At 39.8% G+C, this 22,853-nt stretch overlaps 1 protein-coding gene across 1 annotated transcript in view; it reads right to left on the bottom strand.

The window, feature by feature from the left end:
• Positions 1 to 865: 865 nt before the first annotated feature.
• The window catches only part of shank3a (SH3 and multiple ankyrin repeat domains 3a), a 265,841-nt gene continuing 243,853 nt past the window's right edge, over positions 866 to 22,853 (bottom strand). The window contains exons 15-26 of the mRNA XM_016515151.1: positions 16,893 to 16,975; positions 14,982 to 15,106; positions 14,748 to 14,786; positions 13,236 to 13,332; positions 11,367 to 11,447; positions 10,077 to 10,100; positions 9,077 to 9,201; positions 8,642 to 8,747; positions 7,165 to 7,865; positions 4,835 to 6,612; positions 2,676 to 2,716; positions 866 to 969 (exon numbers count right to left, since the gene is read on the bottom strand). Coding sequence (XP_016370637.1) covers positions 878 to 969; positions 2,676 to 2,716; positions 4,835 to 6,612; positions 7,165 to 7,865; positions 8,642 to 8,747; positions 9,077 to 9,201; positions 10,077 to 10,100; positions 11,367 to 11,447; positions 13,236 to 13,332; positions 14,748 to 14,786; positions 14,982 to 15,106; positions 16,893 to 16,975 — 3,292 coding nt within the window. The 3' untranslated portion in view covers positions 866 to 877. The remainder of the gene's footprint in view (positions 970 to 2,675; positions 2,717 to 4,834; positions 6,613 to 7,164; positions 7,866 to 8,641; positions 8,748 to 9,076; positions 9,202 to 10,076; positions 10,101 to 11,366; positions 11,448 to 13,235; positions 13,333 to 14,747; positions 14,787 to 14,981; positions 15,107 to 16,892; positions 16,976 to 22,853) is intronic.

Below are 22,853 nucleotides of genomic sequence, written 5' to 3'. Positions count from 1 at the left end.
CAAATAAACAGAGCAATGTTTTCAGGGGAATAATAAATTGCATTCCTGGAAAAAGAGGTCCAAAAAAGTTGTCACTGGTGCAGTACCCTTCCGTTGTACCTTATTTATAGGGTTGCAAAGGGTGGAACATTTCTGTAAACTTTCCAAAAATGTCTGCCTCTTTGCAACCCTACTTATTTCTACCCCTAAAGGGTTCATAATAGTACCTTAAAGCAGGGGTGTCCAATCCTGCTCCTGGATGGCCACTTGTCAGCAGAGTTTAGCTCTAGTTCCAGTTAAACACATCAGCTAAACAGCTAATCATGGTCTACAGAATCAGTAGAAACTTCCAGGCAAGTGTATTGAAACTGCTGAGAGCTAAACTCTGAAAAAAGTGGCCCTCCAGGAGCAAAATTAGACATCTCTGCCTTACATATCAGCACCAAAAATGTACCTATTAGTACCTAAATGGTACATATTAATACCATTTAGTAACACCCCAGGGATTGCTTTTTACAAAAGCGTGGGATAGGATAATTATTTTAACATCGAAATGACACACTTCGGATTTAAATCTCAAGAATTGCAAGAAAAATGACAAGCAAATTAAATAAGATAATAAAAGAAAACTGTGTTGAGACTAGCTACAGGTAGAGGGAGGCGCGTGGTCAACTCTCCAGCAGCTGCTTAAGGGCGCGCTCAATGTTCATGCGGTGACCGACGCGCGTCACACCTAGCTCAGCGAAGTCCTCCTTGGTCAGAGCAGGCAGATGGGAGCCCTCAATCTCATGCTCTTGGAATCGCTCCCGGTGTTCAGACAGATTAATGCTGGCCAGCCAGTCGCCAACGTCGTACTTGTTCCAGAGGTGGAGGGGCTTCTGGTGGGGTGTCCGCCGGGTCATTGGGTAGCGGCTGCCTGGTCTGATGGTGTAGGTGGTGCCGTAGCCTCTCTGAGAGATAGTATGGAGCTCCCCCAAACTGCTGAAGAGTCTGGAAGTAGGGAACAGAAGAGAAAAGGAAGGGGGCAGATAGGATGAAAGTCAACTTTTTTTGTTGTTGTGAGAAACCGTAGATTCAGTGGCAGGGAAAGCATCAGCTATGTTAGGACTCTACGTTTTTTGAGTTAGACGTGGTTAGTGACATGTTTAATTAATGCGTTTAGCCATAATAATAGAAGTGCAAAGGTGTTACAGACCTGCGGTGCAAAGATAGAGAGAATACATCATGAGATCAAGGAGGAGCTTGGATTTGAGTTTTTAGAGTTTATAGTTCAGTCATACAACTAAAATTTAAAGTGTTTTCTCCTAAAGGCCTGTTCACATCAAGCACGATAACTATAAAGATAACGATAAAGATATAGTTCTAAAAATCATTCTCAATATTAAAGAATAGCAGAGTCCACACCACAGCTATAACGATAAATGCACAGAGAAACGAATCACTTTCAGAACGATTTTTTTTTTCAGCTGATGAATGATAAAAACATTGACAGCCAATCAGAATCAATCCTGCTATAACGAGTTCGAGAATTTAAAGCAGCAGACGAGCGTGCGCTTACAGACAATATCGTTCGCTGGTGTGGACGCTAATATCGTTATCTTTATAGTTATCGTTCTTGGTGTGAACGGGGCTTTAGTCAATATGACATCAAAATTCAACCTATTTACACTGTAAAAACACCTTCTTAATGAGTTTTAATGCCCTTTTTAAATTTTTCAGTGAAAATATCTAAAAATCCCTAAATTTACTTGTGAAGCAAACCGCAAATAATATTAAGACTTGTTTTTATGCATTGTATCTTGAATATACATATATTTTGTCTTACTGCACTGGCAGGTTTATTTTTTAGTATCAATAAGGTAAAAACAAGTAAAAAATACTGGTAACAATTTACAAGAATTGTTTCATTTGTTAACATTAAATTAAAATATTAAATATAAATATTAAATTTATAATTTTTTTGCCACTAAGTTTGTTAAGACTGTTTAAACTTTTGTTTAGTTCTGCATGCTACAACTGTAACTAGGCAAAAGAAACTCGCTCTCCACTTAAAACCTGCCTCTGTGTGCAATGAAGTGAAGATCAGATGTAATTACTCAATTAACAATCAATGGTAATGACTGGGGTGTTACATGAGTTCGAATGCAATCTGAATGAAATGTAAAACATGGCCAGATTTACACAGATTTTATGAGCACTACAGCAGAACACTGAAAGCACAACCAAACATGCAACACATGAGAAACAACAGAAGACAGATGTGGAGACACGAATAACATCTCAACCTTCAGATTACATATTGTATTATTTTGTGAAAAATATATAACAATATAGGATTCATAATTTGAGATTTTTACATAACTAGCCAAGTCAGCCATATGTTTCACCCCGGGTGAAGAGGACAGAACTTATTTAACAATACAGGTGCAAGCTCTGATCATTACCTATCATATCTGTAGAAGCAGTCTACGAAAAATCTAAATGAAAACTAATGCCCTATACTTGAATTGATCGAATCCTTTTGCCTCTGTAACTTGAGGATTGAGAATTAAGCAGCCAATGAAAAACATGGAAAAGCTGGGGTTTAGAGGGGCCTGGCCAAATCAGTAAATGAGGAAGGGTGGATGATGATCAGAGCTTGACTCAGAGGTGTGGAAACAGAAAAAACAGAGATGAGATGATTCATGCGCACTTACACAGGTGCCCGGCTCTTCTGGGCTTAGCCTCAAATTCAGCTCTAGACAGAGCAGCGTAGCATGCAAAGAGAGAGTGAGAGAAAGAGGGAGAGAGGGAGACGGAGAAAAAGAGAGAGAAACAGAGGAAGAGAGAGAGTGAGGGGCAATGAGAAAGAGAGAGAGAGCGGTCGGTTAGCATCAGTCCATGACAGAACAAAAACAAACACCACACACTTCATATCCTCAGCAATGTCAATTGAATGCAAACCAAATGCTTAGCGACACAGACCAGAGCGCAGCTAGCCCCAGACCTCAGCTTTCAATGGTGGAACATGCACATATAGACACTATCAATAAAGAGTGACTTTTGATGATGTGAAATTAAACACGGCATTTCTTTCAATACATCCTCTGTCTGGGGTAAGGTGCCGTTCTGGTCAAATGAAACAAAAATTAAGCAAAATGAACAAATATGCATGAAAAATAAACAATGCATACTACATGAGCTACAATTTTTCCAAGAAGAAGCCGGAGCGATCACTGTGTTAGCATGATTAATGGATGAAAGTGTCACAAAACACTTAGCGAGTACAGTAAGCTTGGACAGCATGTTTGAATGGAGAGAAAGAAAAAGAACGACTACACAGAGGAATTAGATATTATTATTATGATGACACTGTGATTATGTTGGTTTTATGTTGGATCATCCAATGTGAAATGACAACTTTCAGCTGGTGTAGTTAATTTAAATTCAATCCAGTTTTAAAATAACTTTATTGAGGGTTGGACAAACATGGGTTTATAGCTCACAATTACTGTGATAAACATGGGTCAAACAACACATTCATATCCTATGATGTTGCAAGAAAAAACTATCAGTCACACATGGATCCACATACATACTGCTAGCACAGTGCCATAGAGATGCAGGCCGGAGGGAAAAGCTCACTGAGTTAGATGTGACAGAGTTTGGAAGGTGAGAGGTCGAAGCTTGAGATGGTGCATGCCCTCAGGCCATCTGTTACCTTGTGAACACCCAAATGGCAAGACAGAGGGACTTAAAGGAGTGCTTTTCAAATTAAATTTATGTCATAATGTAGTCACCCTACTGCATGTTATCAAGAAAGTTTTTGAGTCACATCATGTTCACTGAAAAAGGCGTCATAACCGAAACAGGTGTACTGAGAATACTTGACAATACTGTCAAGGGACAGACATTTTGGTTGATTTGCCAGGGTGGACAAGGGAACACAGAACCTGCAGAAGTGATTAATAAAACCCAGAACAATGTCAGCAAAAGTGATCGAATATGGGATTAGTGGATGTTAAAGAATAGAAAATAAAAGGAATGACATTTGATTTACCCTAGTGGCTAAAAGCTAAGGTTTACTGTCTTCCATGTCCTTGTCACATCTGTTGGGATATAAAGGACTTCAGCTGTATTTAAGGATATAAGCAAAATAGTACATAGCTGGTGTTTTTAAAAAATCAAGACAGAAAAAAACATTGACTTTTATTGATTTTATATGAAACATTTTTTATTGCAATTAATTATTTTAACTCAAGCTGTCCCTGTAGCTCTGGTTATGTGCATTGGTGTATATACAGAAAAGTCTGTATCACACTATCTATTGTCTACGGGTTATATGGTAGAGCTGTGAGATCAGTCTGAGGCCGTTCTACATTACTTACCAGTGGTCGTCCAATGCTGAGATAGTTCGGGGGCTCCAAACGTCTCAATGAAGAAAGCATGTTAAACATTAACACTTAATGCTTCTAAACGAGTAAGAAATTTTAAGGTTCTGGATTAGCTTTCTTTTAAATAAAAGTTAAAGGTGACTACTTGTGAAACTCTGGACAGACACGTTATGTTCTTTGGTATTCTTTGTGATTTTCATGAGGATGTTTAATATATAATTTATGTTCATTTTATTTCATATTACTAAATGCAAACTGTGAGCTTCGATTGAACATTGTTATTCAGATATGGGAAAAGAATTGAACAGTGTTCTCACTGTTATTTAAACAATAGGAAACTTGCATTTGCAGTATAAACAACCAACTTTTGTATTCTCTTTGCAATGTTGCTTTAGAAAAGGTGTTGAATTTGTTTTCATAGAAGTACAGATTCAGTTGCAAAGCTGATTTGCAATCGGTCTTCTCCAGGATTCACACCTTACCTTGCACCGACCACGGGCGATTTCCTTCCGGGGTCAAGTGAAGCTCCAAGCGGCTCTTCCCCGAGTGAGCGCGTGTCCTTGTTCAGCTGCTGCAGCCGAGAGCTGAGCTCGCTGATCACAGTGGGCTTGCCTTCCTCTGCCCCCGAAAGCGGACGGGGTTCCACGGGGTCCCCCCATAACTTGGAGCGTCTCTGGAAGAGGTAGCGGGGTCTGGCCGGGCCTGAGGCTCCCGCAGCAGCAGCCAGCGCAGCCGCGTGCTGCTGTGAGAGCAGTTCGCTATCAGATGACTGCTTAAGCAGGGGGTCCCTGAATGTCACCGGGCCCTTGCTGAGCTGGGACTTGAGCTTTGGCTTTGGAGGCACTGGCGGCTTATCAAGAATGAACGTCTGGCCATCTGCGTGGGTGGTGTAGGTGTCCGTGGGCTCGCCGCTTTCCGAGGACAGTGTGGACATACTGGAGACGGTGGAGATGGTGCTCGTGGTCTCCAAGTGGTGATCACTGGAGCTACGAGTGTCTACCTCTTCCACCCCGGAGTCAGCAGCAGACTCTGGGCCCAGGTGGGACTCAGATGGCTTCCCTGAGGCTGCTTGCGGGCCACTGCTAGCGGGGACCTGTGCTGCTGCGGCGACCGCTGCTGGAGGGGCGGGGGGTGGGGGTGTTGCCGAGGGCAGGGCAGAAGGGGTTGTCTGCGCCAACGTAGGAGCAGGAGGTACTGCAGTTGCAGATGCCTTTCCAAGAAGGCCATTGGAAAATTCATCCGGTGGAGGAACCACACCGATTTTGCGGAGCTCCTCACGCGTCTCCTCGTCACTGGAAGAGAGCATGGCAGGTGGCAATGTGACCGTATAGGGTTCCACATCCTCCTCAGAACTACCCTGTGCCAGGGTTTTATCTGAGGACGGGCTGGGAGGTGGCTGGGAAGTTGGAGCTGTGGCTGGAGGCGGGGTGGATCTCGAAGGAGCATCGGGACCAGGGGACTTGGCGCGTTTTATTTCGGCTAACATGGGTTTCGGGCTCTCTGATAATGCCCCCTTGGGAGAGGGAGAGGGGACAGTGTGTTCTGGGCTGGGCCCCACGGCCTCCCCATTACTTGTTGCATGAACCATGATAAGCCCAGCAGTTTTCTGCTGAGACGTGTCCATGATGCTGATGATCATACTCTTCTTGTCCTCAATTTTCCTTTGCTCCTTCGATTCTGTCCTTGTTTCTAACTCTTTCCTGGTGGATATGGGACTTCCCCACTGGATTTTGCTGGTGGGGGCAGAGGTCTCGTAAATTCTTTTCGTTGCAGGGGAAAAGGGAGGTGAGGCAAACTCCCTCTCACCCTGTGACCGCTCAGCCCTTTTGGTCTGGGTCTCCATATACAGCACCCCTCCAGCAGCTTCATGTTTAGTTCTGGGCTCTGGGCTGCTTGAAGGGGACTGACTCTGGGAGGTTAATGCCCGTTCCCTTGCGGCCAGCGCAAGTGCCAATGGAGAGTTGGGGTCCAGGGGCTTGCCCGTCAGTGGGTGAATGAAGGTGGTGCCCCCAGGAGAGGGTCGCAACGCCAGGGCGGGAGGAGGCAACTGACCAAGTTCACGTGTGAGCATTCGTTCATCAACAGAACGGGATGGTGTGAGTGAGGGGGCCTCTGGGGGAGGTGCCGAACTGCCCTCCATAGTGCCCACTGATAGGAAGACTGTGGATTTCCGCCTCTCCTCCAGTCGACGTTCCCGGTCTTTCACAGCATCAGCAATGGCGGCAGCGAAAGGTCTCTTTCCTTGCAACAGTCCCTCAGCCTGAGCTTGACTGCGTTCCTGCAACAGCTGCTGCTGCTGCTGATAGAAATCAGCCCTGCTGGTATGGTGGGCAGCTAGGCGCCCAGAGGGAGAGTGCTCTCTCGCATGGATGGATGCCAGTGCTAGCGAGGCTCTCTCCTGAGCATCTTCCACCTGGAGTTGCTTTACAAGCGGGCTCTTCCTCCGTTGTGGCTTGCTCAGAGGCGGCGTGAATAGGCCCACGCTAAACTGGCCCACATTGGCGTAGGGGTTATCGATGACCCGACCTTTCCTCTTGATCCTTTCGGGCGGAGTTGAAACAGAACCTGGCCTGGGGATGTCAGTAGGCTCCACGGGAAGGTGGGAGGAGTCCTGCAGGATGATCATGGAGCGGGCTTTCTTCTGCCGATCCATGTGGGAGGCATGGCGAGGCGGCTCAAACAGCTCAGCAGACATTGTCTGTGGCAAAGCGTGCAGTCTTGGTTCAGAGCCTGGTTTGAAACTGGAACGGCTGGGGTCGTGAATGCGGCCAGGGGGAGGGGGTGGGTAGAACGAAGGAAACAGTCCCTCAGCCTGAGCTTGACTGCGTTCCTGCAACAGCTGCTGCTGCTGCTGATAGAAATCAGCCCTGCTGGTATGGTGGGCAGCTAGGCGCCCAGAGGGAGAGTGCTCTCTCGCATGGATGGATGCCAGTGCTAGCGAGGCTCTCTCCTGAGCATCTTCCACCTGGAGTTGCTTTACAAGCGGGCTCTTCCTCCGTTGTGGCTTGCTCAGAGGCGGCGTGAATAGGCCCACGCTAAACTGGCCCACATTGGCGTAGGGGTTATCGATGACCCGACCTTTCCTCTTGATCCTTTCGGGCGGAGTTGAAACAGAACCTGGCCTGGGGATGTCAGTAGGCTCCACGGGAAGGTGGGAGGAGTCCTGCAGGATGATCATGGAGCGGGCTTTCTTCTGCCGATCCATGTGGGAGGCATGGCGAGGCGGCTCAAACAGCTCAGCAGACATTGTCTGTGGCAAAGCGTGCAGTCTTGGTTCAGAGCCTGGTTTGAAACTGGAACGGCTGGGGTCGTGAATGCGGCCAGGAGGAGGGGGTGGGCAGAACGAAGGAGGGGGTCCAGTATCTAGATAGTAAAGCGAGGGGGGAGGTGGGGGAGCCGTTTGAGGAGGTGGAGGGATACTATGGCTGTCTCTCAGGCTGTCCGTCATGGAGGAGCTCCGCGGAAACCTGTGCTCTGCTGCCAGGGCAGACAGCCGATCCTCTTCAGTTGCTCCTGCACAGACAGACAGATAGATCTATAAAAATGTATTTTGGGTTTGGCTGAGCTTTGATGACGAACAAGTATGCAATAATTTACAGATTTGATCTGTGGTCTTTCCTTTCACTGCTTCCCTTATTCTTGGCATTCCAAATGTTACTGTGTGTCAAAGTTCTGCATTTAACCCTCTAAGCACCAAAGTCGCAAAATTGTGACAAGACGTCATACTTAATAAAATAGACTGTAGTTCCTAATATGGTGTAATATCTCATTTGTATTCCCCACCACTAGATGGCAGACATGTAGTACTTCGATTCTAGACCAAAATTACGTCACGTTCCTATTCAAAGTGTTCGAGGAAATAGCAGAACAAGTGAGCTATCGTGTCATTGATGCTGAAGCAGTTCAGCTCATAGCGTGCGAGTCGTGTCATTGATGCGGAAGCAGTTCAGCTCATAGCGTGCGAGTAAATTGTGAGATTTTTGAGAGAAAATCGCCAAATGGCTAATAAAAAGTTGTACCGTGAGGATGTGTTGCAAATATTATTTTTTTCTAATTTACAGTAGATCTCTATCTTTAAGCCCTTTCAAGCCACAAGCTTTTGAAATCTTGATGTCAAAATCCAGCATTTTTCCAAAAATTACTGGCACCTAAAAGGTTAAATGCATTCAGATTTGAAGACCAAAGGAAAGATAGATAAAATAAACTAGAACAAAGCCAAGCACTTTACTGCTATTTCAAATTGAGGGGCTTAATTGAGGAGTGTATGTAAAAGATTCCTGAAGAATTACCAAAAGACTTTGTTCTAGCCATGCTTTTCGGCAGCTGCATGTGGGCTTTTTCCAACGCTGGGTGTAGAGCACCATGGAGAGCAAGTCCTTGCCGCTCAAAAAGAGACTGCACAAAGAAAACATTTAGGTTTAAAAGGGTCAAGCAAGAATATTTTGGCATATTTTCAACAAAGTGTTTCTATTGGCTACTGTTATTGTAAGACGCTTCATCCCTGCTGAAAATACCAGCATACAGCTGTGTTTTGGAAAACTATGCTGGTACATTTGACCACCATCAAACCTGCATCAAGCCAGTTTTTCAGTTTGATAAATGTAAAACAAAGAAACATTTTTGACTTTTGAAGTCAACTGTGTACATATAGCGTATTTGGTCAGTGCTGCTAAAATGGGACACTTTCTGATCATCTGAGTGTGTGCGGACATACTGTATCTTACACTGATTTCTGCTGGTGTAATTCTGCGACTAGTAGGACGTTGCTTCACCGTTGCGGCTCTGTAGTCTGCTTCCACCTTTGGCCTCAGTACTGTCTCCTGAGAGGCCAAAATCTCATCTAGTCTTTCTGTTAATAAACACACACATAAAACCAAGTTCATTATAAACACCCACACAGGTAGTTCTCAACAGGTTGTAATATGGATCTCATTTGATCACATGCTTTGAAATAAAAAAGGCAAAATAATATGAAATGGAAATGTTAATGACACATAATTAACAATGCATCACTGCTTCTTATTTATGGCAAAAGGTGTAGTATGGCAAGCTCGGTTCCAACCCATAGACCTGCCTGGCTGTATACTGTCTACTTGAGTAGTGCCTTACACAGGATACATTCATATGTTCTTCTGAAGTTTATCAAGGTATTGCATGTTGACGAAGAAAAACAATTAAACACATCACAGATGAAGGCAAGAATGCATCCTGTGTGAACAGTCCCTAAGGCAGCATCCTAACTGAAATAGAACCTCATAAGTGACTCATTTGGAACACTCCCCATGCCACACGAATAGAATTCCTCGTGTGAAGCACATGAGAGGTGAAACTCACAAAGGATTTCCAGTTTGGCATCAGCACGTTGCTACGTTAAGAGTGTGAAATTCAAATAAGCATGAAAAATACAGAAATACTGGATAAAATAGTCATTAATCAATTACATTTTGACACATTAATAAAAAAATGTTTTACATTTATGTTTAAATTAGTATAGCAATTTTAATATTAGATTTTTGTTTCAAAACATTCTGGGACATCCAAAACAAGGTATTTTTTAAGAGAGCGTAATTTTACTGCCTTTGTGATGGGAATGCCTAAAAATATTGGTTAGGTAGGCAGCTCACTAGGTTTTGGAACAGAGCCAAATAAATCATATTCCAGCATGAGCAAGGTGAAGATGGTTGCATACACATTTTTTGTTGGCTTCTAAAAACCTCAACTTACCTCCCCTTCTCCTCCTTGCAGAGGCTGAGCATGAAATAAATGTATAGAACACTTCTCCATTAAAGTCTCACAGCAGCAAATGTCTGTCGATATGCGTTTCAGTGTGTGAACGTGAGTGAATATGTATAATGAACTCCGTAAACTCAGAGCACAGATTGAGCGAGAGAGGAAAAGACAGCTGATGTTTTGAACAGCCCAAATGGCTGCAGGAGGGAGATGACACAGTTAATAAATAAACAAGAAAGAGCAGCACAGAGAGAGACAGATAGAGAGAAAATGTTGCATCCAACTGTGTGTTAGGCTTGTGTTAGGGGAATAGGATGTGTAAAACTATCTATTTTCCTAATTGACTATTTTATAATCTGAATGACTGACTAGTTGGAAGAACCCCGATGCCCAATAATGTCCATCTTCATATGCACAAATGCTTAAAAAAGTGCACACTGAATCCAAGAATGTGCAGCCCTTCAATAGAGTAAATTACAGTGTTTGTTTCTTCATTGGAAATTTAGCATTACATCACTTGCTCACCAATGGATCCTATAGAATGCCGCCAGAATGAACATCATAAAAATCCACAAGTAATCCACATGACTCCAGTCCATCAGTTAACATCAAGCTGCATGTTTGTAAGAAACAAATCCATCATCAAGTCATTTTAACTTTAAACCGTTGCTTCCAGCCAAAATCCATAATCTATAATAACACTTCCTCCAGTGAAAAAAATCTCCTGTTGTCCTTTCACATCAAAATTCACCAACATTTTTTAGAACTGTTTTCACTTGTAAATGAAGATTGGTCTGTGCATATTTCTTTATTGAGTCAGAAGAGATGGCTTTTTCCAATGGAGAGAGCAGTATTACACCGTGTCCTAACTACATGCGACGCCGTGACACACGATATAAGGTATCTTTTCCATATTAATCAATAAGAGTTTTTATCCTAACCAGCCACGAAGGCAACACGCAAAGTTTCTATTTTAGAAACAGTTTCTATTTCTGCGACGTCACGTGTGGATTATTGTGATGTTTTTATCAGCTGTTTGGACTCTCATTCTGACGGCACCCATTCACTCTAGAGGATCCATTGTTGAGCAAGTGATGTAATGCTACATTTCTCCAAATCGGTCCTGATGAAGAAACAAACTCATCTACATCTCGGATGGCCTGAGGGTGAGTACATTTCAGAAAATCTTCATTTTTGGGTGAACTATTCCTTTAAGACAAAAACTGAAAGAAAAAATATTCAACCTCACAACATAGCGCATTTGTTTGTTTGAGGAATTCTTACCTAGTTCTTCGAGCTCAGCTGTCATGCTTTTGGACCTCAGGGTGAGGGTGGTGCTGGGCGCTCTTTTTGGAGGCGGGGGCGCTGTGGAGGAAAGGCAAGGAGTAGATGAGGATATAGGATGGCGTGGCGAGGGGCCTTCACGGCTGCTGCCCATCGGCAGCTGCCAGCGCTTTTTCACCATCTTCATCTGAAGATCAACGTACCACACTGCCGCACCACGATTAAACTCTCTCCTTCCGTCTTTCTCTCTCTGACATGCAACATAGAATCATGCAACTATCAGACATCTCCTGTGTGATTGCACGACCAGAAACCAACTTCCGTTCTTGGTGGCCCTCCGATGGTAGAAAGAAAAACTCGTCTCCCAAAACCCCTCATATCACATTCAGCCTCTTACAACCCAAATGGTGGCCGAGTTTCCCTTTGTCTCTCAGAAACGAAACCTGATGCTATGTCCAAAGCATGCTATAAACTCCCAAGCAGCGATACAAGAAGCACCAAGAAAACGATCAGAGTTCCAGGAGATCAGATACTTCTGTCGTCTCAGTAACATCGGCGTAAAACTCCTCACTCCTTCAGCTAACAACCTTGCAGACCGGAGTGGAGCTGGAGAGAGAGAGACGAGGAGAGAAATACCAAGGCACTAATGCAATACTTACTTCAACATGCATTGTAGTAACCATGGCAACTCTGGCAGGAGCAAGGCCTGGGTTTGTGCATTTCAACTGTGAGAATCTGTGTGTGTGAGTTTGAATGTGTGTGTGGGAGGATATAGCCACAAAACTAACAACAGACACTCTATTATTACTTCATCAGTAGTGTGTAAGTGTGTGGTAGTTCGCATAGCCCAGAGTTATGCAATAACCCTGCAATAACTATGCAGGTGACCGTGATTTTGCCAAGAAAGAACAACATTCTCATCGACAATCAGATTTTAGGGTAAGGATCTGTCTTAGGGGCATAAACAACACAGCACTTCCCTCTGATTGCAGGGATAGTTCATTTCTGTTGCATGCTGCAAAGCATCCTGCTAGCAACATGGGTTTGACTCCCAGGGAATGCATGAACTGATCAAATATATGGTTTAAATGCAATGCAATATGCATTGGAAGAAAGCATTTGCCAAATGCATTAAATAGAAGTGTAGTTAATGCATTTTGGACTTAAGAGACTTGCTGTTGAACATATAAATTACATTTAAGCAATATATTAAGCTGTGGCTCTTATAATCTACAAACTTTGTTAATAATACTTGCATTTTCCTTGGCAACATTTTGTTTTAAATTTTAAAAAATAAAATAAAATAAAATAAAACGAATGTTAAATGTGTAGTCATTTTCCTTGGTGAAAAATGGTAGTTAATACATTGTGCACTTGTGAGACTCACTGTTGAACATATATGAACTACATTTAAGCAATATATTTAGCTGTGGAACTTATTTATAAACTACAATCTTTGTAAAATATACTCACATTTTTTTTTGGTGGAAATCCACTTAATTATAAAATAGGATAAAATAAAGATTCTGGAACATGTGAAAAATCCAGCAATTTAATAAATATAATTATAATAATTATAATTATTTTAATAAAATAAAATAAATAAAATAAAATAGTTGCTTTGTATAAAAGCATCTATTTTAGAATGATAAAATAAAATAAATAAAAAATTTAATAATATAGAAATATAAATAAATACAGAATATATAATATAAAGAAAATATAAATAATAAAAATATATAATAAATAATGATAATAATAATAATCATTACATTTTAAAATGACAAAATAAAATTACATAAAATAAAAATACAGTAGCTTTATCACCTAGGACAGAACAGTTCTGTTTGAAGTGAACAAGTATCTTACCCTTCTTCCTGACTGACTCTTCAGACTCTGGCTTGCGTGTGACTGACACCACCTTCATCAGGAGGTTATTCCCGCCCTGCCGTATGAGTGACACCACCTGAAAATAAAATAAAATAGTTGCTTTGTATAAAAGCATCTGCTAATGCATTAAATGTAAGTGTAGTTAATGCATTTGGCACTTGTCAGACTCACTGTTGAACATATATGAACTACATTTAAGCAATATATTATATAAGCTATATATACATTATATATAGCTTATATATATAGCAATATATTATAAGTTACAAACTTTAATAATACTCACATTTTGGTGAAAAATACACTTAATAAAATCAAATCAAATAAAAATATTCATGGAGCAAGTTAAATGCGCAGTCATTTTCCTTCAATCCAGAATTTAATAAATAACATATAAAACAAAATAAAAAATTAATAATCATAATTCTAAAAAACCAACAGAACAGACACTAATTTAACTAGACAGGTAAGACAGCGAGAACGTCTGATGCATATATAAAGAGTTGCAAAAAAGCATAGAGTGAATGCAAAAAGACTTATATTTACAGTACTTTACAGTTAGGTATGAATCTGCATAGTCAACCATCCTGATTCAGTCTATACTGTAAGACGCTTTGGATAAAAGTGTCTGCTAAACGACTCTTACTATGCTGTTCCATCATCCACTAACACAGCAAACACAGGTCAATGAAGGGTTCAGATTGTGTGGGAGTTGCAGATAAAAGTGAGGATAGTTTGCATGGATATTGAATAGACTACCTCTTTGGGTTTCGAGGTCTTGCTGTGGTTCTAATAACTCTACCGGTGGACTCATTCAACTGCTAATCGATTGAGTGGGTGTAGGAATGCACAAATGTGTGCATGTGGAAAGGCTGCACAGAAAACACTTCAATCTGCTTAGTCATCACAATTCCATGTGACAAATAACCCTGTCATTTAGTTAATGCTCCTGAAGTTTTCTCCTCTGACAAACACAGTCATTACCGTCTCGATCGGCTATGATCATTACACTCGCTCCTTTATTCATTCTTGCAGCATTTCTTTTCCTCGTGTGTGAGACTAGATTCGCCCTGCTGAGAGAAATCTCTCACTGATCATTACATACAGTACAGAGCATCAAAAACTGGTTCCCTAGCAACCCGTGCCTTTAAGAGCTCTTCTGTCTGACTGCAGTAGCCCTGCCCACAATAAACAAACAAAACCAGCAGTCAGCACATTCCCTATAACTCAACTATAATACCACATACTCAATATTACACCATTTGCATGTAACCGACTTAACAGTAAGATGTTATTCTTGAGAGACACACATGAATACATATAAACTACATTTAAGCATTATATTAAACTGCAGATCTTGTTTGTAAGTCGCAAACCCTAAGAGTCGCATTTTCATTGTTGGAAAGTCAATTAAAATTAAAATTAAAATTAAAATTAAAATACCACCTTCATCAGGAGGTTATTCCCGCCCTGCCGTATGAGTGACACCACCTGCTTGTGTCCCACTTTTACCACGTTTACACCATTCACCTGAGAGAAAAATCACAATGAAATCATAAGTGTTTTTCCACCCCTCCGGCACATTCCCAGAATCTCAGACTAGACTCAAGGTCATTACACAGCTGCAACAAACATTACTGCATTTTTATGTGCTGAAAATGTGAAACATGATTAATAGTAGATACAGAAAGATCTGGGATATCAGCGGACAAACCAATCTTATACCTCAATCAGGAAGTCACCAGTCCTTAGCCCCGCCCTCCAGGCCACGCCCTCAACATCCACAGACTCCAGGTACTGCAGTGCAGGAAAGGCAGGTGTGGGTGTAAACTCTTCAATGGGCGTCTCCGCTACACAAACACAGAGAATCACATGCAATATCACATTATTGGTGCTTAGACTCTTCTTGAAGTCAATGAATGGCTTAATTATAATAATATATACTAATATAAACATGAGTCCAAATAGATCTGTGGAAGTGTTTTCCTTTTAATCTTTGAGGAAGTCATAGTATAGAAATTATAAAAGCAATAAAGATACTGCTGACACCCATATTCGTAAGAGATATTAATGCACCGTGTGGGTAACAGATGGCATTAGGAACTCATAACTCCTACCCAGGATGGTGCCACCCCAGAGACTGGGCACACACACACACACACACACACACTACTCACAAACCCTGCTGATCTGTATGTGTTGTCAAACACAACTGTCTAATAATGCTGTTGAGTCACCACTATAAATGTTTCAGAAATGTCACAATATGAACCAGTGACCGCGATATTTGATTATGTATGTAATGAAGTTAACTTTCACTTAACTCTATTTTATGCTGTCACCAGAACCGCATCTGTAAAGCACACACACTGTTGCACTACTGATATGCATTTATTTCATATAAATGATTGTAGATGTGTGGTGGATGTTATTTCAGAGCAATATTCATTTTAACTCTAGAGAAAAACTGCATTTTGGTTCAATGGTTCTTTGCAATGCTTGGGTTTTTACAGGGATCCTTATATTGGTCACTGGATATTAAAAAGTTCTTCATGGTAAATTATACTGTACGTTCTTCAGACGAGTCTATTGCTTTTAGGGTTCTTTTAATCACAACTAGAACATCTTAAATCTAATTTTCTCTGTATATCAATCCCTTTGTTCCCTGGGAATGTAAGCTAACTATTATTATTATTATTATTAATTGTATTATTATTATTATTATTAAATAATTAAATACTAATATTTTTATTATAATTTTCATGCCAATTTTGATTATTATTAATATATTGTTTAATATTACATTTTGATTATCAATAAAAAATATAAAAACTATTATTAACTATTCATACTTATTGTTATAATAATTTTAATAATAACTTTTTTCATACATATATTTTTAAATAATTCAAGTACAAAAACAATAATAATAAAAATGTATTATAATTTTGATTATTGTTAATAATAAAAATAACTATTATTAACTATTGGTAATTAGTGTAGTGTAAAACAACAACAACAATAATAATAATAATTATTATTATATATTTTTAAAGATGTTTTTTTTGGCATTTTTTGCCTTTATTGTGACAGGACAGATCAGAATTGACAGGAAGTGAAGTGGGAGAGAGAGGAGGGGGTGGGATCAGGAAAGGTCCTCAAGTCGGGATTCGAACACGGGACGGCACTTTTTGTCAGCGCGCTGCCCACAAGGCTATCAGTGCGACTATTATTATACATTTTTATATTTAATAAATTAATTAAATAATTAACAATGCTCCTGGTCTTACGATGCACTTCCATTAAAATGTAATGTAAACTATTTTATTTTCACCCATAACCCATTTATGTTAACCTATAACCAAAACTACTAAAACTCGACTGAAGTATAAAATTGCATTCAAGTCTTGCTCCATTCCGATTGGTCAGTTTTCACAAGCCAAGCGATTCTCAAATTCAACCATTTTTTGAAAATCCTGTTTTACTTGGAAATACATCACATTACAAAAGTAAAACGTGTTGCAAACAGTGTTTCATGTTGACTTTAAGTGTGTAATGCAACCCAGTATTGTGAAAGAAGCGTCAACTCTGACAGTATAAGCAAACCGAGGCCATGAACTCAAAGCCACGTCTTACCTTTTGCTCCCCGCAAGACGAAGCCGAATCCCTCATTCTCTTTCTTCTGGAGCACAGCGTTCTTCTCCTCGATGATGTAATCACTGGGCATAAGAGAGAGCAGGACAGTGAGGTCAGACTCCAGCACCATGCCTGTATCAGGACCACCACGGCCGGACCACCTAGACGTACCCCCACACACCGCTACTCTCCCTGATCCCCATCCCGCTCCGCTGATGAGCCAATCAGGTTAAAAGCTGAGGCTGTGAGAGTGTGGACGCTATGAAAAAGCTCAGGTGGAAGCTCCTGTCCTTCTGTTTGACTCCAGTGCAGCCTCTTTAACTGCATTAGGAGATTGGACCAAATGCTAATATCCAGCCTCTTATGCTATTAAATGAAAGAACAGAAAAATGAGGGCCTTCAACTCTTTCCCCGTCCAACTCCGAATGCAGTAGAGAGACAAAAACATCCTTTAAAAGCCAGAAATGTACAAAGACAATGTCAACCCTGCATCCATGCCTTAAAGTGCAGCCCATCAGTGATAAAAAGATGGGACGAGTGCTCACAAAAGAGAAAGCGAGTCAGAGACACACAAAGGATCTTTTTCTATGGTGGTCTCTTCCCCTTAACACACACACACACACACACACACACACACACGGTCCATCTGTCTGGATGCATGGAGATAGTTATCATCAGCGCGAACAGCAGGGACAAATCTGTTCTTCCTTGCTCATGTGAGCCACAGTTACCCGCCTGTAGACACCATCAGCCCCCCGCCAACACACACATACAAACAGCGCTCTAGACATACAAATATCACTTCACTAACCTCACTGCTATGATTAACTGTGCTGTTCTGCATTTGCATGACTTGCATGACATTTGGCAGATGCTTCTATCTAAAACAACTAATGGGCTTCGCATGCTTAAGGCAAGACACTACAGGTGAAAAGGCTACAAATTGTAATTAACAGATATCACTGTACTTTCCACAGTTGATTAATCACAGTACATTAAGATAACTGTTTATTACAAGTTTTCTGAAATGTTATGTTTGAATTTGCAAATGAGACATTATGTAATTTAATATGCTAATTCATATACTAATTTGCATACATTTCTAGAACAGAAATCTGAATACTGGATATTTCATTCATTTTGTTGACATATTAGAGTTAATGGATTTTACCGAGTTTTTTTTTTGGATATCTTGGATTTACTCCAAAAATCTGAAAATATTTTCAGGAGAAAACAAATTTTGGCAACACTTTCTATGAAGCCCGTATTTATAATACATTATCAGGGTATTCTTAAGGCATTATAATGAATGCATAATGCATTATAAAAAAACTTATAATATGTTATATCAACTCATGAATAATCATAACAACAGTTATAATACATCATAATACTTACGTATTTGTGGTTATACGTTTAAGAGTATTATTTATATTTAATGCGCATCTTGTCAGTAAAGCCGCTTCTGTAATCAGCGGTAAATCTCCATCACGTGCGGGCTTTCACATTGAGCAGCATTTACTGCACAGAGCCGTTGTTCACTGGCAAGCTGCGCAAAACCACGTTCATAATCGCGCAATTTTTTGCGCAGCTTGTCAGTGAACAACGGCTCTGTGGAATCTTAAGAATACCCTTATAATGTATTATAAATACTGGCTTCATAGAAAGTGTTACCCAAATTTTTAACATGTTTTAAGGAATAAAATCCTACATAAATCAGGTGAGTGATAAATGAACAACCGCCTCAGTAAAAACCTTTAGAATATAGACTGTATATATGAACTGTAAGATTTGCTGTTTGTAAGTGCTACTGAAGTGGAGTGCATGAGAAAAAAAACTCATTTTGAGAAAAACACCTTTAAAGATATGCATTGTAAATTAAATCTACAGATGCAAACAGATAAAGTGTAATGTGTACTTTAGATGTTTTCTTTGCAGAAGACAAGTTATAGAAGCAAAATAGCCTGAAATCTCAAAATTGACCAGTGTTTGAAAAACACCAGTTATGCTTGTAGTGTAATGCATTAAATATATTCTGTGTTAAAGTTGGCATTAAAATAAAAATACACCCTATCTATTTTCTAAATGCATTTTATTTATCATATTGTGAACGATTTGTTCATGCATGTGCTTTAATTTGAGAAATAAACGTATATTTGCTTTAATAAACGTCATAACTGGATCTTCCAGTGAAATGACAGACTCTCTGGTGACTTGCGCCGGATATTGGAAACCAAAAATACTGGAGACCATTGACTTCCACTTTATAGAATAAAAAAACACTTAGCCATTTCTCAAAATATCTTCTTTTAGGTTTCACTGAAAAAAGTCATACAGGTTTGAAATGACATAAGGGCGAGGGCGAGTAGTGATGACAGAATTTTCATTTTTTTAACTACCCATTTAAGTATTCTTAAACTTATACAAAAATTATAGCATCTCATCTGATGAATTTAACTCTCCTTCAGATGTTTAAACTAAAAAACTCATGGATGTTTCTGCTACTGTACCAAGCATGAATATTTAATGGAGTCATTATAAATTAGTCTATGATTGGCTATCTGTTGTTAAACAACTTGCTGTAATATTCAAGCACTGCACTGATTCACACTGCGTGCCTTCAGCACCAGCAGAGGGTGTAAAAAGACATTAATCCAAAGTTAATCAGTGTGAAAAGCAATTTACAGTGATTTCATGATATAGATCAGTTTGTGTCTTCCCTGGGAATCAAACCCATGACCTTGGCATCACTGGTGCCATGCTCTGCCAGTCAAGCTAAAGAAAAAGATATTCATTTTATTACAGCAAAATCTATATCTCTTAACACAGCACCTAACATTTATAACAACTCCCATAACCATCTAAAAATCTGTTTTACAAACAGAGCATAATAAAGTCCTTGTGAACAGCTGCTTGTGTGCTGATTGCAGAATAATTACCCCAAAACGACTAAAAGCTGTCTATGTGATCACATGAGACCAGAGCAACGACTGGTGTCTGTATCATCAACTATTAGAAGAAAGCTCATCTCTCTCTCTCTCTCGTACCCCGAGGGTCTTCATCACTGATGCATTAGGAGTGACAAGAATCTAATTAAGCAGTGGAGAATCAATTAGATCAATTAAAGATGATTCGGTGTCGTTAGCGCCTCGGGTTAACGAAACGCTCTGTCCTACAGAACAGCAGTCACGCCTGTGATAATATCAGTGTACGGTCGGGCGTCTGGAACTGGCATTTGCTGTGGTTTTGTTTACGAACAAAATCCCAGACAGGCCACATTAAACTGGGACAGTGGAATAATTGGGTTGCATTTCCCATTAGCTATTTAATAAATGCAAAAGCGAACATCAAAATCTTAATATGATATCTCGTCCCTTACAATATCATTGTAAAACCGTGGCAATACCATAGTAAAAATAACTGGAATTTTTTTTATATATATATACTGTATATATATATATATATATATATGTGTGTGTGTGTGTGTATAATTATTTATATATTTCCCCAATTATTTCCCCAATTATTTTTTATTATGGTATATATAAGTATGTGTACATTGTCTGGGTTGATTTATGCCGTATGTAATATTTCTGTTATATAAATGCATTAACCATTTCAAATATTTGTTATAAGCTTACAAACGCCCTCACAGTCAAGTTCAGCTAATCTAGCGCCTAATGATAATTTGATGAGATAATGAAGTGTGAAAATGAATATAAAGGCCATTAGACCTCAGGAAGAAGGTTTAGTGTTACGCTGACTTCTTGTCAATGTAGTGCACACAACTCCTTAAAATGATCTCCTGAGCCGAGGGGAACGTGCATGAGTGTGTTAACTCCACTTTGTCTCATGTCAATGAAGCTACACCTCTATGGAGCTTATAATATGACAAAACAAATTGAATTTGTATTGTGTAAATTAGAATGATTGAATTAATTAGAATTATAAGTGTCATTTAACAAAACTGAATATGGCATTTAGTTCTGAATTAGATTTTTTTCAACTTGAATTTTAAATACTTCAGCCAGTTAATGTGTGCTTTCTGTCTGTGTTCTAACTTTTCACCGCTAGGTCAACGTGTGCTAACTGTTGACGTTCAGTTTAGCGCACTTAACAGTGTATTATATTAACAGTTATACTAAATCTAATTAGAATAAATATTTCCTAGAACACTTACAACATCAGTCTTTTAGTATGGATTGGACATTGGAAAGTATGAGCTAAAAGAAGTTCATGAATGCTAATATTTACAGTTTAAATTGAGTAGCGGTCTTGTCATATTAGCAGAACATTGTTTGGCACATTTACATGCTAATATTTACATTGATTAGCCTAACAGACTTAGCGGAACTTGTGAACAATATTTGAGAGAAATAGGCCTTTTGTGTACATAGAAAAAGTCTTAGATCTTTGAGTTCAGCTCATGAAAAATGGGGGCAAAAACAAAAGTGTTGCGTTTATAATTTTATTCAGTGTAGTTTGGCATGCTTACATGCTAACAGTCGAAATCTATTAATATAGCTGAATGTAGTTCGGCACGGACATACTAATATATACAATATTAATTAGATTTAATATCAAATCTGTAGATTTAACACATCAGCTGAATGAAGTTCACATGCTACAGCTTAAACCAATTAGCAGACTTCTCATATTAGCTGAATACAGTTTGGCGTACACTGCAAAAAATCCAATTAACAAAATGTTGGAAGGGCAAAAATATTTAAGTTGAGCTAATTTTATTGCTTGGGCTTAGTTGAGAGGACATATTATATTAAGTCTACATAAATATATTTGAAAAACATTGAATGAACGGTTATTTTCAAATCCAGTCAACAATTAGCTATGCTGATGTTGACTAAACTAATAAAAACTAATCCAGCCAACACTGAGATCATTCTGCACGTGCACGAGCCTGAGTGACTTCGCGGGAGAAACAGCGCCATATTGTCAAGTTCACGAGTCAGGTAAGTGGAACTGAATTTGTAAGTTACTTAGACTGAATTTATCAATACTTGTATATTAAAAAAGGTGTAACCGTATTATTTAAAACATATGTATTTATACACAAACGTACAACATAAATAAAAACATTGAATAAGCATTGTATGAATATGTCTGAGGGAAATGAGCTGTTTAAGTGAAGGGAACATGGTCTTTCTTCTCGTTTAATCCATAAAACACTTAATGTCAAAAGCTGTGTTACTATAATGAATACTTTATTTCTCCATCAGGGTGTGGCCAAAGGTTTCATTGGTGCTTTCTCATCATTGCAAGTTTTCAGATGCTGGCCAGTCACTTCTTCCAAGGCACCAAACACTGCCATGTGACCAGACCGCTCCACTGCAACTACACAATGTAGGTGTACTTTCAACACTAAGACTTAAGGTAATATGTGTAAAAGTTTAGAGTGTTTACTACAATTAAAATGTGCTTTATTGTTCTCAGTGGCATCTACGCTAATATTAGACTGTCTCATTCTTATTCCGAGGTCACCGTAGCCACCAGATCCAGTCTGTATCCAGATCAGATGGTGGATCAGCACCTAGAGACGCCCTCGACAGCCCTGAATGTCGGCGGAGACCAGGACAACTAGATGAGCCCCAGAGACAGATCCCCTCCGAAGACCTCGTCACCTAGACAGCCATCGGGACAAGACAACAGGAACCAGACCAGTCCTCTGCACAATCTGACCTGTGTTGCAGCCTGCTGGATTGGTCTGGCCAGAGAAGAACGATGGAGTTTGTGTTCCTTCGACACACTATTTTTCTGTTTAATACTGTAAAGCTGCTTTGACACAATCTGTAGTGTAAAAAGCACTATGTAAATACAGTGACTGGACTTTACTTGACTCAGTTCAGTTGAACTGTAACACCTGGTTCATTAATTCTTTCTGACTTCTTCTTGCCTCATTTTAAAGATGTAATTGTGAACAGTAGTAATATTTGTAAATGTTTG

The sequence above is a fragment of the Sinocyclocheilus rhinocerous genome, unplaced genomic scaffold (assembly GCF_001515625.1).
Source record: "Sinocyclocheilus rhinocerous isolate Xijiao unplaced genomic scaffold, SAMN03320098_v1.1 scaffold717, whole genome shotgun sequence".
Classification (NCBI taxonomy): Eukaryota; Metazoa; Chordata; class Actinopteri; order Cypriniformes; family Cyprinidae; genus Sinocyclocheilus; species Sinocyclocheilus rhinocerous.
Note: the sequence above shows the minus strand (reverse complement) of the source record. Positions and strands in the feature narration are given on the sequence as shown.